Here is a 16,994-nt window from a genome sequence, read left to right on the forward strand (position 1 = left end):
CTTTCTTTCACTTTTTGAGTACCACTGGAACTACTGACTACAACATGACTACAGTTGTAGTCAACAGGTCTCAAGCTGGGCAGCCATTGGTGGAATATTCCCTCAATCTCTGCTCCACTTCCCCCCCCCCCCCCCGCACGTCTTGTAGGCAGGACAAATTTTGGGTTGAAGGTTTTGTGGGTGGGTTTATGCCGTCCTCCCTTCTCTGGAAGGAGGGGGCTACTTCAGTCTCCATATCCCCAGATGCTAGAAGTCTCAGCTAGGGTCATCCCATAGATTTCTGGGAGCCTTTTCCCTCCCAGGTCTCCAGCTCATCTTAGAGATGATCCACCACAGATTCCTCTTCTCTCTCCCAGCCTTCCCTCCCCAGCTTGCCTCTCCACACCTGATTCCCACCCTTCTTCCCCCACCACTTCCCTCCTTCCTAGTTCTCTTCCTCCATTTACCTCCAATATCTATTTTATTTCTGCTTCTGAGTGAGTTTTAAACATCCTTCCTTGGGCCTTCCTTGTTACTTAGCTTTGTTGGGTCTATGGATTGTAGCATGGGTCTCATTATATAGTCCTGGATGACCTGAAGCCCAACCATGCTGTACTTGAACTCACAGAGATCCACTTGCCTTTGCTGAGTTCTGGGATTAAAGGTGTGTAGCTCTACACTCAGGTAATTATTATTTTTAATAATTAATGCATACTTTAACCAGGTAATAATATGGGAAGGATATAATTTCAGTTAAAATGACACAAAGAGGGCAGGCTGAAATTATGCACCCTGGAAATTCTAATGCTTGGGTGATGGGGATAGGAAATCAATACAAGGTTGTCCTCAGCTACATAGCAAGCTCCTGGACTAAGTGAGACCCTGTCTCAGAGACAGAACAAAACAAAAATCCCATACTTAATATATAATTTACCTTTTAAAGTATACAGCTCTATTTTGATAAATGCATACAAGTGAACTATTGCCCAGTCAAGATCACAGAATTTTCATAGTCTTAAGTCATTGGGTGTCAACAAAGCAAAATTCATAGCTGGTCAAAGTGCTGAGGATAAGGGACGATTGGGTGCTCAGTCCAAAATGGGACATCGACATCACTCACTCCCAAGACCAGGGAACATTGAGGAAGATGGGTGGAAAGACTGTAAAAGCCGGAGGACAGAGGAGGTCTGTGAAGCACTGTCTTTTAAACATGCCACGGTCACTACATCCTAAACACAGAGCAGCTGCGTGAGACCTGCACAAAATGAAGTCATGAAGACAGGAATGACTAGCTAGGAGGGAAGGGGTCATCGGAAAAGGCAGGGCAAGAGACTTTGGTGGGGCTGGGGAATGTGATCACATTACATGGTATATAAAGAAGAAACTAAAAGTCAGACAAAATAAAGAACAGCAGTTTAATGACCTTAATACCCCCCATGTTCCTTCCTTGTAGTGCCTCTCCTTACAGCAGTCCCCAGAGTTGCTGATCAGTTTTTAGTCCCGTGTTTATGCTAACTTAGGAATGTCATATAAAAATAACAGCATGGAGCTTTGGGGGTATGACCTTTTACTTATTATTTTGTAAGTAACTAAATATTTTGCAGGCAGGACTGTTATATTTATATGACTTTTTGTCATTGTAATAAGGTTTTTTTTTTTTTGGCAGATGGGTGGGGCGAGGAAGGAGGTTCAAGATAGTCTTATTATTTGGTCAGGCGAGTATAGGAGTCATTTAAAAATTATTTACTTCTGTGTATGGGTATTTTGACTGTATGTTTATCTGTGTATCATATGGCTGCCTACTGCTTGAGGGAGGTCAGAAAAGGGCATTAGGTCTCCCTGGACTGGGGTTACACAGTTGTAAGCTGTGGTGTTGGAAATTGAACCTGGATCCTCTGGAAGAGCAGTTGGTGTTCTTAACTGCTGAGTTATTTTTCCTTTCTTTCCCTTTCTCTTTCTCTTTCTTTTCCTTCCTTCCTTCCTTCCTTTCTTTTTTTGGAATAGGGTTTCTCTGTGTATGTTTCCTGGCTCAGAACTGCCTCTGTAGCCCAGGCTAGACTCAAACTCAGAGATCCACCTGCTTCTGCCTCCAGAATGCTGGGATTAAAGGCGTGTACCGCCATTTCATTACCCCTAGCCTGGAATTCTTGATCATCCTGCCTCAGCTCCTTGAGCAAGAATTCCGTAAGTAATATCTGTAGCAAGAGCACTAAATAAACAAAGCTAACCAAGAGACCTCTTAGAAACTGAAGAAAGGAACTCAAGTGAGCTTCAGCCATGACAGAAAAGCTGAGATGAGACAACTCTGAGTCTGCCTTCCACGAATAGCAACTCTGCGTTCACCCTTGAGCAGTTCCTGGAGCTAATACAGCACTTTGAGACAGACCCCAACCCTAACAAGGAAACTCTGGAGGCCTTGGCTGTGTCAACTCACAATGACCAAAGAAGACATTAGGATTTGGTTCCTGTATTGAAGGGGTGAGATGGAGCTCCAGCAGTTGTCCGAGGCCCACACATCTGAGCTGGAGTCAAGGGAACATACTTTTCCGTCTCAAATTGTCAGAAGCACTGGAGAGATGGCTCATTGGTTAAGGGCACTGACTACCCTTCCAGAGGTCCTGAGTTCAATTCCCAGCAACTACATGGTGGCTCACGACCATCTGTAATGGGATCTGCTGCCCTCTTCTGATGTGTCTGAAGACAGCTACAGTGTACTCATACAAATAAAATAAATAAATGCTTTCTGGGCAGTGGTGTCGCATGCCTTTAATCCCAGCACTTGGGAGGCAGAGGCAGGCAGATTTCTGAGTTCGAGGCCAGCCTGGTCTACAGAGTGAGTTTCAGGATAGCCAGGGCTACACAGAGAAACCCTGTCTCAAAAAACCACACACACACACAAAAGATTGTTAGAAGCTCCGAGTCTGGCTTAGGAGTGAGTTTAATGTACATCTGGCAAAAGAGTTGGGAAAGGTACACCATACTCATCGGGCTCTACAAAGCAGTACCCCAAGGACTTCTCCCAAAATGGCCCTGGACTCCCCGAAGCTTTGGAAGCCTTGAAGAGCCTCACACTCTCTTCTGGGTACCAAAGACAGCAGAGACAGGACAGAAGTCACAGGACTTCTAATTCCCTGGCACATCTAGCAGATGTTCTTGTTAATGTTTTCTCAACATCCTTGTTGGGGCAGGGGGCTGTTGGGTCTTATGTCTATCAGTGGTGCATTAATAATAAACATAGCTATTCCCAAGCGGGGTCGGGGGAAGAGACCTCTTAGGTTTGCGGTTTTTAAAACATCCTTAAAACTTCATACCAATGTGCCTTGATCCTGTCCACCTCCCACTTCCCGGACATTCCCTCCACATGACCCCTTCCTACGTTCATGTTCCTTCTCTGTGCCTCTTCCGTCTTTCGTAACCCACTAAATCTAGTTGGTGGTGCCTGCTGGAGTGCTGACTGATTTCGTCAGCTTGTTCTGCTAAGTCTTATACAGGTGACCATAGCTGCAGTGCTCCTGAGTGCTGTGGCCATGTTGTGTCCAGAAGACATCTCACAGCCCTCTTCTCCATTCTCTGGCTCTTTTGTCACATTCCCTGAGCCTTGGGTGGGCGGGCTAGTGGTGATACAGATGTCCTGTTAGGGTTGGGCACTCACAGCTACTTATTCTCAGCACTTTGTCAACTTAGGAGTCTCTCCATCAACTTTTGCACACTGCAGAACAAGCTTCTATCTATGTGCATAAACACAAATATTTGGAAGGAAGTTTGACAACGTGTCCATTTATTGGTACAGTAGTAGTGGGTCCCCTGCTAGAGCCAGTGGCCTGAGCTGTGCATTTTTGACAAGGTTTACAGTATCAAGCATTTTATAGCTTTCTTTTTTAGATTTATTTTATATGCATTAGTGTTTTTCATGTATGTATGTATGTGTACCACCTCTATGTACTACCTGTGGAGGTTAGGAGAGGGTATTGGATGCACTGGAATTGGAGTTACAGATGGTTGTGAGTGACTGTGTGGGTGCTGGGAACCTAACCTAGATCCTCTGCAAGAGCAGTAAGCACTCTTAACAGCTGAGATGTCACTTCAGCCCTCGTTTTGCAGTTTTTAGTCATATCACATGCAGGGGTTGGGGTCAAGTTGGGGATGGAGTGATGGCAAGTTCCCTGAAGGTCTAGATCATGACTTTGTGAGGTGACCCAGCATCAGACTTGCAGAGCCTGCATCCACATGGATCTGCCTACTGGAGCTGATGGGGGTGGGAGAGACTTCTAGCTGCACATTCTCAACCCAGCCTGCCCTAATCTCAAGGTTTCATGCCATGGTAATAGTTCTGTTCTTGGTTTTGCAGCCAGAACCCAAGCCTGGAGACCTGATTGAGATTTTCCGCCCTATGTACAGACACTGGGCCATCTATGTTGGTGATGGATATGTGATCCACCTGGCTCCCCCAAGTAAGAACATGAGTCTTCACTGTGATGGGCCTAGGAACTGGGAAAGGATGTGGAGAGAGCTGTGGGCAACATGGTGCCCCTGTGTTCTCCATGCTTCTTGATCAACCATTTGTTTCTAAGTTTATGTGAAGGCTGTCTGATGTGTCATGATGCTTTCTGAGATTTTTGTTCCTTAGAGACCAGTGAGTAAGCCCCTCAAGGTGTGTGAGCATCCAGACCCTGCCCCTAAGGACCTTCATCTTCTAGAGCCCAGTGTGTAAGCCCCTCAAGGTGTGTGACTATCCAGTTCCTGCCCCTAAGTACCTTCATCTTCTAGGCTCTACACAGAACAGTCTAATGGCTGGATCCAGCCCCTCTAGATGCAGATAGCCAAGCTCTGCCCCACAGAGTAAAAAGCCAGAGCTCAGAACTTAAAATCCTGGAAATCTTCACTCTAGAAAAGTACTCTCCACAAGAAACCCTGTGCAAAGCCTGCCTTCTCCTTAATTCCTTGCTGCTTCTAGCCTGAGTTTTTCCCTCCCAACAAATTTCTTATGTGAAGTTTGTTAGGCTGTGTAACTTCCTAGTATTCCTTGGTTCCCAGTTGCCAGAATATCTTTCCCAGCAGAGATGTAACACCTTTGCTGGGGAAACCTCCCTGCCTGAGCAGAGCTGTATCACTTCCATTATAGAAGCCTTTCCCTCAGAGCTGTAACACCTCCATTATAGAAGCCTTTCCCTCAGAGCTGTAACACTTCCATTATAGAAGCCTTTCCCTCAGAGCTGTAACACTTACATTTTGTGCCCTAACTTGGATAGGCTCTCCTGGTGTTTGTGCTTCCCACTGGGGTCTGAGCAGTACTGGGCCCCTATCCCTCATCTCCAGTCAACACACAACAGACTCACCTTCCAGCTCACCAATCACTCAGCATCCCACCCACCAGCAGCAATTAGGTAAGTTTCCTTGTTGGTCACTGCAGATGTTTTTCTGAGTACACGGAAGTGATTAGCACCTCTTTGGTACTCTTGGATGTGAAGGTACCCTAGACCCAGAGGTCTTTAGGGCTACAGCTGGCCCTTTTCACCTGACCCCATTCCCCCACTCTGGGACATTTTTAGCCACAGCCCATCCTAATCAAATCTCCCTGGCACTCACTTACTTACTTTCAGCTCATTAGCAGCCAGCCCTTAGTCAACCCAGAACTCATTTCTCCTCCACTACAGGACTCCCTTCTACTCCCCCTACATGGCCTAACCTGACCCCAGTTCTCCCTTTACAGGAGGTTGCTGGGGTGGATGGCATGGTCAGGGTACATGCCCCTTTCTTACTAAGTGATCTCTCTCAGATAGAAGAGAGGTTGGGGTCTCCCATCATGAATCCCTCCGCTTTCATTAAAGAGTTCCAATGTATCACCTAATCTTACAGTCTCACCTTCCATGACATTTACAGAGTTCTCACCAGCAACCGTCTCTGTGAGGAGTGCAGATGAGTCTGAGACCAAGTAGGGCACATGCAGATGAAATCTACCAAACTAATGCTGCCCATCCAATTGTGGCTGAGGTGGTCCCTGACTGGCATCTTGAATAGAACTACAATACTCAGGGGAACATTCTAACTAGAGACCCACTTATAACTCACCTCCTGGCCAGTCTGTGCAAAGCTGCCTTAAAGTGGTAAGGTATTAAAAAATCCAAGAGGTTATCCAGGACAAACGCGAACACCTATCTCAATTCCTAGACTGCCTTACAATATACCAATCTGTATTCCAAGACCCCAGATGGAAAACGACTCCTTATGACCTACTTCTTTTTCCAGAGTTTCCTTGATATTAGGGCCAAACTTAAATGTCCTAGAGAAAGGATCCCTGATCCACAGGCAACAGTCTCATTGGTGGCCTTGAAGGTCTACAATGGGAGAGATGAAACGTCCTGGAAATAAAAATACCGAATGCTAGCAAAGGCCTTTTGACTGACTACAGTAGTGGACTCCCAGGCCTGAGGACAGGCTCCCTGGCCTCCCAAAGCCTGAGAACCTCTAGGTTCCTGTTTCAAATGTGGTCAGGAGAATCACTGGGCCCCAGGCCCGTCCAAACCCTTGTAAACCACCCAGGCCATGTCCAAGGTGACATCAAGAAGGACAATGTAGTTTTTACTGCCCCTATGTTCCTCATAGCATGAAGACATCAAGTCCAAATCATTCAGCAGATTTCCTAGGTCTGGCTATGGACAACTGAAGGGGTTCTGGGCTCCCTTGTTCTGACCACTGCCATCTCTAACAGGGAGCCTCAGGTAGACATTACAGTACCAGGGTTATCTATCTCCTTTTCTGGACACCAGAACCACCTACTTAGTCCTGAAGGAGTTTTAGGAACTCACATCCCCTTCTTGTTCCCCTACTGTCAGGGTAGGGGGGCAGCCTTACCAGAATCACCAAACCCCTTGCCTTGCTCATTCCTTCCTAGTGGTACCAACCTGTCCCATCCCTTTTCTGGGAAGGGTCCTCCTAGCCAAAGTGGGAACCTCTATTTCTTTTGCACTCCCCTATAGTGAGACTTGTCAGTGGTATAAATAACGACACAAGCTTCTAATATGGTTTAAAGCTTAGGCCTTTGCTTGGGCAGTCTCCTGGCTAATCTAAACTTAACCTGACTAGCCTATGACACACCATGTGGGTAGCTCTATACCTTTCTCTGCTCTGCTGTGGTCCATGACTGCTCCTTCAGTGTCTGCTCTTGAGTCTCCTGCTTCTTCTCTCTTCCCTTGCTTCATTCTCTCTCCCTGGAAGTTTCACCCTCCACTTCCTGCCCAGTGATTGGCTGTCAGATCTTTGTTATAACCAATCAGCAGTAAGATAATCTCTAATACAATTCTAGATTGTTTCTAGGCATAGAGGGCTGTCTGACCTTCAAGTATCTGAACAGGTGTGGAACGACAAATATTTACAAATACAAGGCTGATGATGAGTCATCAAAATGACAATACCAATATCCTGCCAGCATTTAGCATATAACAATTGAAAATACAGAGACACTCCATCATACTCCAGAACTTCACATTCACTTGACCCCAGGTTTGCTGGCCATTCCCTTTCTCCTCCAATCACACAATCTGACATGCTTTTTCTCTTGCTGGCCTCCCAGGTGCATCACAGAGTATAGGCCAAAATCTCTTTCTTGTCATGTGGGCCACCTGACTTTGACACAGAGAGAGAGAGAGAGAGAGAGAGAGAGAGAGAGAGAGAGAGAGAGAGAGAGAGAGAAAAGAGCAAAGCAAAACAAAAGGATTTAAAGGAGTTTGCTTTACAGTGACTGCTCTCAGTAACAACTACTCATGTCTTTGGTAAATGGTTAGGTGGAGGATGTGAAAGATCCAGAAAGTTCTAAAGGCAGAAGAAATGGATTTAAGATGATAAAAAACTTTCCAATTTCTTTCCCCCTAGACGATACTGTTAACTTAGATTTCAAAGGTTTAGGAAAACTATACTTAATGCTTGAATCAGACTGTTCTCATGGTGGGACAGCTCACCAGCTAGTTGCCAAAAGGAGATACTTATTCTGTAGCACCTAAATAGACTTTTAAAACACCTGTCCCCTATTATTGCTTTCTCTATGATCAAACTAGAGATCATTGTTGATGTTGGTCAGAATCTTAATGGTTCTTTTTTTTTTTTTTAAAGATTTATTTATTATATGTGATTACACTATTGCTATCTTCAGACACATCAGAAGAGGGCATCGTATCCCATTACAGATGGTTATGAGCCACCATGTGGTTGCTGGGAATTGAACTCAGGACCGCTGGAAGAGCAGTCAGTGCTCTTAGCTGCTGAGCCATCTCTCTAGCCCATCTTAATGGTTCTGTAGGAGTCATGATAGCTATTCAGGAGGGTGTTCTACCACTTATATAGAATGCGGGTTTTTTTTATCCTAATTAGGGACCCATGGCACCTCAGATGAGAGATGGGGTTATTGGTAAACTTTACAATAGTATTTACCACAGCTACCCAACAGGCATGATCAAAATACAGAGGGCTCACATCCCACTTTCTCGACCCCTAGGTATAGACATAACAGAAGTAGATGATATTGATCCCACCTCCCTGTCATAACATCTCTTACTTCAGATGCCTCTGTGTATCAGTTATTGACTAATGTTCTTCCTGACTGCTTTAGAGAATGTTGGTTGTGTGTCCCTTCTGGGTCAAACTCAAGACAGCATTTGTGGCCTTGCCCATTGTCTTATTAAATTCTCTCACTCCATTGCACATCGATTGCTCTAAGCCAAATATCACACCACCTCTTATCTCCCTCACATTTCCTTCTTCAGTATCAGAGACTGCTTTAATTCCTTGGAAACATGTTTTGTGGGTATACTGGATTCTGCAGACTGCAACAGAATCTTAATCCTTAGTATTACCGCCCATCCCCTATGCTCAAACATTCACAATGCACTCAGGTTTACCACTGGTCTAGGATGAAGGCCCTGGTGTTCCTTTTTCCAAACTAGAGGTGGATCTTGGTTAAAAAAAAAATCCCTTGCCAATTCTCATCTTAGGGATTATAGTCACATGACAAACATGCATTTCAGGTCATACCCTTTCTAGCAGTCCTGGGCATAACTTCTGATGTCACCACTGAAGCAGTGGGACTGACGCCTTCCCTAGCTATTTACCATTGGTTTTCCTCGTAGATCATCCAGGAGCTTCAATAAGTGGTTCAAACCATCCTTACTCTACAGGGCCACTGGCTACTGGAGTGTTACAAAATCAACAAGGGTTGTATTTACTAACAGCAGACAGAGGTGGCCTTTGTCTCTTCTTCAGGAAGAAATGTTGCTTCAGTGTCAACCAATTGGGTATAGCAGACGAGGAGATCTGACAACTCCAGACAGATCTCTAAAAATGGAAGAAACAGCTCCATGCCTTTGGCCAGTGGATCACTGACTGTCTAGTACGGAACTGGATACTCTCTTTAACCTCTCTTTCCTCCTTTTTCTTAATCCTACTAATTGCACCCTGCCTCATAAATTTCTTGTCTAGATTTCTTCAACAACAGGTCCAAAAGATTTCTGATCAGACTTAATCAGTTGCTACTACAGGAGTACTAGCTATAGAGCCAGAGGCCTGCAGCACCCAGTTATACCCAGACAGCAAAGATCAAACTTGCTCCAAGGACCTCAGTGCCTCCAGTCTAATAATAACACTACCCCCTTTCCTGACCCCTAACTGGTTATTAATAATATACAAAAAGGGGAGAATGTAGGGTAAAAGGGCCAAGGAAAAACAACATGACCCTGACTTGACCCTGAGACCAGGACCAAAGGAAAGAATTGCTCCAAGGCCAAGACCAGGGCTAAGAAACAGAGTCCCACCAGTCCCTGAGCTAGACTCAAGATCAGGCCACAGAATCCCATCAGTCCCTTAGAATAAAACCCCTGAGTTTGCTCCAGAGACCACACAATCCCACCAATCCCACCAATCCCTAAATTTACCCCACGATTATGTCATAAAAATTCCAGCAATCCCAGGCTACCTTGGAAAGCTCTGCCCTACCCCCAAACCCTGTATAAAGCCTGCCTTTTCCTCAGTTCCCTGCTACTTCTAGCCTGAACAGAGGCAGCTACCCTTCTGGGCTTTCCCTTTCCAACAAATCTCTTGTGTGATATTTGCTGTGCAGTGTGACTTTATGGTATTCTTGGTTCCCAATTGCCAGGATACCTTTCCCAGTAGAGCTATAACACTTGCATTGGAGAAATCTTCCCCTTGCCAGAGCAAAGCTGTAACAAAGCTGTAACACTTTCATTCGGGAAGCCTTCTCCCTCAGAATTGTAACACAATATTTATAATATCTATGTTCTCTCTCTCCTCTCTCTCTCTCTCTCTCTCTCTCTCTCTCTCTCTCTCTCTCTCTCCTCTCTCTCTTCTCTCTCTCTGAGTTAACCAGGGTCCTCTGTGTCATCATGGGTTTGGGACCATCTGATGGAACCTGGTGGGATCGTTAGTAGGTACACAATGGAAGACAGTGATTGTCTTGCCCCTAGAATTCATCAGTAGACAATAGTTCAGGAGGAAGGGGTAGAAACTTGTGAGTTCCTCCCCAATCCATGAGTGACTGTCAATAGGCTGAGTCTTATGTCAGGCCTGTGGTAGATAGCCATACATAGCTGTTTTCATTTTTTTTTTTTTTTATAATTTTAAGGCAGGGTCTCATGGCTGTGTGGGTGTAGAGGTGCACTCCTCTAATACCAGTACTCAGGAGGGGAGGCAGAGGCAGGCAGATCTCTGTGCTGTGAGTTCAAGGCCTAGTCTACATAGAGTGTCCCAGGACAGGCAGGGCTGCATGGATCCTGTCTTAAAACAAAACAGAACAAAACACTGGGTATCACTATATCATTCTAGATGGTCTAGAACTCCTTATGTTAATCCCACCGGTTGAGAGTAAAGACCATTACCCAAAATTCTTTGGTCAAATAAAGCAAGCCTTATTTTCTGTCAGGTAGGGCTATTTCCATAAAGTGGGGAGAAAATATCAACATATCATGGAACACAGGAGAAGGTGGGGTTTATGTAGCCACAAACTACAATGCTGGGGGGATTTCAAGGGTTGAGAGATTTCCAGAAGCATTTTGGTTACATAGGAACTTGGTTGAACATTTTAACATTATGTGGCAGAACATCCTATCATATCATGGTGGAGGTCAGTGTATAGGGTGTAGAACATGTTGAATTCCAAAAAATAGGTCAACACCTGGTCAAATCCAAGTTTTATAGAAAACAGGAATGAAATTAAATTTGGCTTTATAACAAGATGGCTTTTAATCTTATAATGGAATCAGGCTGGTCCATCACTTATGTCAAGCAGGGTGGCCTTGAACTCACAAAGAACTGTCTGCCCGTCTCATGAGTTCTGGGATCAAGGGAGAATACCACCATGCTGGTTTCAAACATTTTATGTTCTGGAAGAGTTCAGCCTATTCTAGAACTTCACAGAAGAGGGGTCACATGGCCTCTGCTCGTTTCCTTCCTACTATTGCTTGTTGCTGTGCCAGTGTTATATTTAAAGATTTGTCCTGTCCTGGTTACTGGGGTGCTGTTGCTGCTCCTGGCAGGGAACCAACCTGGTGATACTCCCTGGGTTCCTGGGTCTACATCTTGGGTCCATAGCTCCTTTCCAGTCATCATACCCAGCATATGCTCATTCCCTGTGGTATGGGTGGTCGGGTTAGGATGCCCTGGCTCTGTGATAGTCAGCTGACCCTCATTGCCCTAGCCTAGCTCTAGAGAACCCAAGTTCCTTTTCTTCTAGTCACTTCATTGTTGCCTCTTCTTACCTGTGGATTTTGGCCAGGGCTGCCACTGCATCCCCTGGGTCTCCTTAGCATCATCTCTAGGGGGAACAGCTGAAGAGTGTTGGCCTCTTTTTTTTTCCTGGAAGGAAGACCAGCCTCTCTTTCAAGGTCATCAGCCTGGTGAGATCAAGGAATTACCCAGATGGAATCAATAGTTATATACTCTTACTTGAGAAAGATGAGAGAGCTCCTTGCACATATTTGCAGAGTTAAGAAGTAGCTACTCTACAGAAGACTAGCTTCTTCTGGTTAAAGAAACACTCCAATAGCTTGCGGTGGTGGTGCATGCCCATCCATCATCTTGGTAGCCAGGGGTAGTAGTGTATCCCTGTCACCCAGTAGCCAGAGATGGGGGTGCATGCTTGACATCCCAGGAGCCAGGGGTGGTAGTGTGTGCCCATCATCCCAGTGTATGGACTTCAGAGGCAGGACTGTTGGGAGTTTGACATCAGGATGGACTACATAGTAATTTCCAGATGAGATCATCCTGGATTACAGAGTGAGGCCCTGTCTCATCCCTCAACTGAACACTACCCTCGCCACCATGACTACCACTAAAACATCACAGTAAATCATGGCACTTTACTAGTCTCCATCTTGATAAAGGAGTCAAGGACCATACAAACCTTTCCCAAAGCCACACTGTGCATATCTCACCTGTTTCTATCTTGCTCATCCCTTGTGGATGGTGTTAAGCCTGGATGCCCAGCTGTGGGCTAGCACTGAATCCCTGTGGCCTTTCCCAGGATCAACTCCTCTGTTCTTTGTGGCTCCACAGGTGAAATCGCAGGAGCTGGGGCAGCCAGCATCATGTCTGCTTTGACCGACAAGGCCATAGTGAAGAAAGAACTGCTGTGCGATGTGGCAGGGAAGGACAAGTACCAGGTCAATAACAAACATGACAAGGAATACACCCCACTGCCTCTAAACAAGATCATCCAGCGAGCTGAGAAACTGGTGGGGCAGGAGGTGCTCTACAGGCTGACCAGTGAGAACTGTGAGCACTTTGTGAATGAACTTCGTTACGGAGTCCCTCGGAGTGATCAGGTGCGTCCTCAGTCCCCTGTACCTGACCTTAGGTGCCAGGTCATTTTCCCAACTGCCAGTGGCTGGACCTGAGTGTGACTGGAGACAGAATTACAAACAGGTGGTAATAGCCTAAGTATATGCTTCCTGTCTCTAAGAGTGACACGCTCAGAGGCGGGCAGGGGTGAGGCAGGTGAGACAGCAGGTCAGACTTCTTTTTCAGTGCTAGGGATTGAACCCAGCTCAGGTCATGATCATTCCACCCCTGTGAAGATGATCCTAGAGCCTTGGAGGCAAGCTCTGTGAACCCCACTTTGTAGATGAGGAATCATAAACTTGTAGAACTCAAGCTGTCTGGCTATGGCCATTCATGTCAGCCAACAAATCCTTTTGAGCCTTCAGGCTTGTGCTGTGTTTTTCTAGCAGTCAGATGTAGCTGTGTTGGTGAGAGGCAGTGAGGAGGTTTGATGTGCAGGTTCATTTATCCCACCTCCCTCAGTAGGCTACAGGTAGCACTGTCCTCATCCTAGAGGTGGTCCTGCCGTTTTCCCACTTTCTTTTCTGAGACAGGGTCTCTGGGTAGCTCAGGCTGGTCTGGCCTTAAATCCTTAGCCTTCTTGCTTTAGCTTTCCCAGTGCTGGGATCCCAGGCAAGTGCTACCACACTTGCTCGACTTGGCACGGGAGAGAGGTTAAGATGTGTAGTTATTCACATCAGTGTTTTGAAATCCTTTCTCTTTCTCCTTGGCTCCCTTATTTTTCAGTGCTAGGGATTAAACTCAGGGTCTTGCCTTTTATAGGTAGGTGCTCTACCACTGAGCTAACCAGCCCTTTGGGCCCTGTCTTTACCTGTTGCAGTAAATCTTTTGCCCATAGGGAGTCCAGACTTGATACACAAGTCAATAAGTATCAAATGAATGCTGCATGCCTAGATTGGGCAGATTTACCATTAAACTACACTATTCCCCGGCTATGAGAGCTCTTAACAACTTGCGGTTTCCTAGGTCAAGGTCTTCTTCGTCTTCTCTCTCTCCACCAACTGCCCTCTAGCTTCGGCCAACTGCCAACTCCGCGCCGCCCTCCTTCTTCTCTTTTTTTCTTGGCTCTCCTGGTCTTCTCCTTTTCCTGCCTCTGGCTCCTCCCACTCCTCTTCTACTGCCCAATCACTGGCTGTAGCCTTTATTTAACAAATTTGATTGGACAGAAGGTTTACAAGATTCACTCCTCCTTCGCAGCCCCTCCCAGGAGTGGAGTTACCATGACAACAAGAGGCTAGGGCTATCCACCACATTTCCCCCTTTTTGTCCAATAATAAAAAATTTTTTTTTTCACATATTAATTGAACACTAGCTATTTTACCATGTTGTGTTTGTTAAAGTACAAGATAAACCTAACACCCAGTCCATCATTTTTGTTAACTAAATAGAACCTTTGCCATCTCTCTCAATTAAAAAACTTAGTTCTGAACCTGGCTTATGTCCTGTCTTCAAAATGAATAGCATCTGAAAATCATCTTCTCAAAGTAAATAGCCTGGGTTGGCTGTGAGATTATAAATCTTCAACCCCATCAGAAATCCAGGATGACTAGTTAATTAAAGATATGGGAAGCACAAAGTGTGGCTTCTAAAACTCAGCCAATTTAAATAGACCACTGAACATCTAGACAGTTCCTTATTTCAAAATGTTGGAGCATCTGGTCTTCAGCCTTCTGGCCCAGGAATCATCTAACAGACCTAGTAATGCAGAATTACTAAGGGTTGATTACTCTGTCTTGGCAGATATAATCGGTCGACTATTCTGCAAGTGTGTTTCTTTTTTGCACACTATTTTGTCTGTAGATTAAAAGAGGCAATTCTTGCCTAGTGGCTGTCATACCACAACTGGTGTAACTCCAAAGATGCTCAATTTCTTCTTAGAATCCAAGACTGGGAAGCTGTCAGGATCAGATAGGTCTCCAATAAAATAAATGTTTATATCAGAATGTTTGTAATGTCAATTCTATGGATTTCTGATGTTTTTGAAAATCAACTATGTAAGGCAATCTGAACAGTTGTCTGTTAATTCCTTTCCACTAATTTTTTTTTTTTTTTAAAAGGACTGGGTCTAAGCCTTGTATTTCTAAATAAGATATATAGGTACAATGCCTACATGAGAGTAATATATTAATATAAATTCCATATCAATGTAAGAGATTATAATTTCAACCTTGTAATTATTATAAAGATTTCTTACCAATGTAAGATATACCTTTTTTTTTTTTTTTAACTGGGTCTAAGCCTTGTATTTCTGTATGAGTTATACAGGCACAATGCCTATATAAGAGTAAAATATTAATCCCACTTAATTTCTGAGATTTAGCTCTCTAATTCCCTTCCTGTCTGAAGCTACATTTGTAAAGTATTCCTTAAATTACAACACATGTATAATTTACAAAGTAACCAGAACCATCCACCCCAACCTAAGGAACTGGGGCGATGATCTCCTTTTGTCTGCTTCCAGCTGAATTGGGGTGAAGAATTCCCATCTGGGGGCCCAAAGGGAAACAGGAAAATTGGCTTAGTCAAAGGAGAGCTAGCTGGCATCATTTGCCTTGAAGTCACTATGTACTGAGAAAGTTCATAGCAAAGCTGACACCATAACTGTTACAGTCAGAAAGGTTGGACAGGCAAGCTAGATGTTCTGGAAAAGTTCTGGAAGCAAGTCCTTAAAAGAAGCGGCTTCGATGCAGTTGCAGTAGAATCAAGCACGAAGCTGGAATAGGAGGTCCTAGAGACTCAGAATCCTCGAGTATAAATCATGCTAGGGCTGAGTTTCTCTTCTTTCATCCTGTAACATATAAAACTTAAAAGCAACAGGTAGTTTTATAAAAACATTCACGTGGAACATGTAGGGCACACAGCTTTGTCAATGAAGATCAATAAAGAAAGGCCACTGCCCTCTTCAGGTTAGTTTGATTACTTAATCAAACTATATATAACTTAAATACATGCCCTCATAAAGGATGGCATGTATTAAGTCATGAGAAATTATTAGCCAATTAAATGTTCTTGGCTTTGCATTGACATTTTAGTCCCAGCCAGTTAAGTCCATATATACATCACCCATTTGGTTGGTTGAGTTAGTCTCCCTTTTCTTCTTTGTCGACTAGTGCTTCAGGGGGTCTCCCTTTGTCATTTCTGATCTTTATCATTTTGGAAGGAACCCACAGCTTTTCTTTTCCTGTGGAAACATAAACATAACCTCTCCCCCAGCGTAATACATTTCCCACTTTCCATTCTGACGTCATAATATCCTTAATATAAACAGGTTGATTTAGTTCAGTAGTTTTATCCACCATCCAATGTTTCTCAGCGACTATGGTGTTTTGTTCATTAATATTCAAAAAATTTAAGTTTAATAAAGCAATATATAATCCATCTTTGGGGGTTCTTATTGATTCCTTTTGCCTATTAAGCATCTCTTTTAAAGTTTGATTAGATCTCTCCATTTTTAGGCACTCTTCCTTTTTCTGCTCAAGAGCAATTTCTAAGGTCTTGAGCCGTGAGTCCTTTTTTAGTCCTGAGGAAACCAGGGAAGAAGCAAGCTCTTTGAGATCCAAGAGAGAAGTCTCCTTCTCTGAGAGGTCTCCTTGCAATAGGCTGACTTTTTCTTTCAAGTCTTTAAGATCTTTTTTGTAGGTTTCAATCTCCTCTTGCTTCTCTCGCTCATCTCTGTCCCGCTGCTCCTTTAAACATTCAATTGTCTGCTCTTTGTCTGCAAGAGCCTCCTTCAGCATTGTCAGAGCTGTGTCCATGTTAGTCGTGTCCACCTGCAGAGACTTGACTTGCTCTTTCAAGCTGCTCATCTGCTTCTCTTTATCTCTTAGTTGTTCCTGAAGATTTTCTATCTTCTTCTGGAGAACATTGACCATCCGCTCCTTCGTGTCCAGCATGTCCTTGAGGTCATGTATCTCTCCAGTTTGTGTGCCCTTCTCCTCAGTCATAACTGGTCTCAGAACATCTGTTTTTGAAGCAGTGACATTTAATTTTCCTGGGAAAGAGAACTCTTTTTGTCTGGCATTGGGGCCTGCAAGAGGCCCCCCTGGAAGTTTTTTGGCAGGGTATTGCCCCATCTGTCTGTTGTTGCTCTACATTCCCTGGTCAGATGTCGGCCTTTGCCACATCTTTGACATATTCCAGAAGGCCTAGGCCCCCATTTCCTATTATTTTGATTT

At 44.5% G+C, this 16,994-nt stretch overlaps 1 protein-coding gene across 1 annotated transcript in view; it reads left to right on the plus strand.

The window, feature by feature from the left end:
* LOC117706069 (phospholipase A and acyltransferase 3) overlaps window positions 1-16,994 on the plus strand; it is a 43,848-nt gene that overhangs the window by 17,532 nt on the left and 9,322 nt on the right. Inside the window, exons 3-4 of the mRNA XM_034498909.2 lie at window positions 4,328-4,430; window positions 12,535-12,803. Coding sequence (XP_034354800.1) covers window positions 4,328-4,430; window positions 12,535-12,803 — 372 coding nt within the window. The remainder of the gene's footprint in view (window positions 1-4,327; window positions 4,431-12,534; window positions 12,804-16,994) is intronic.

Source organism: Arvicanthis niloticus, chromosome 1 (assembly GCF_011762505.2).
Source record: "Arvicanthis niloticus isolate mArvNil1 chromosome 1, mArvNil1.pat.X, whole genome shotgun sequence".
Taxonomy (NCBI): Eukaryota; Metazoa; Chordata; class Mammalia; order Rodentia; family Muridae; genus Arvicanthis; species Arvicanthis niloticus.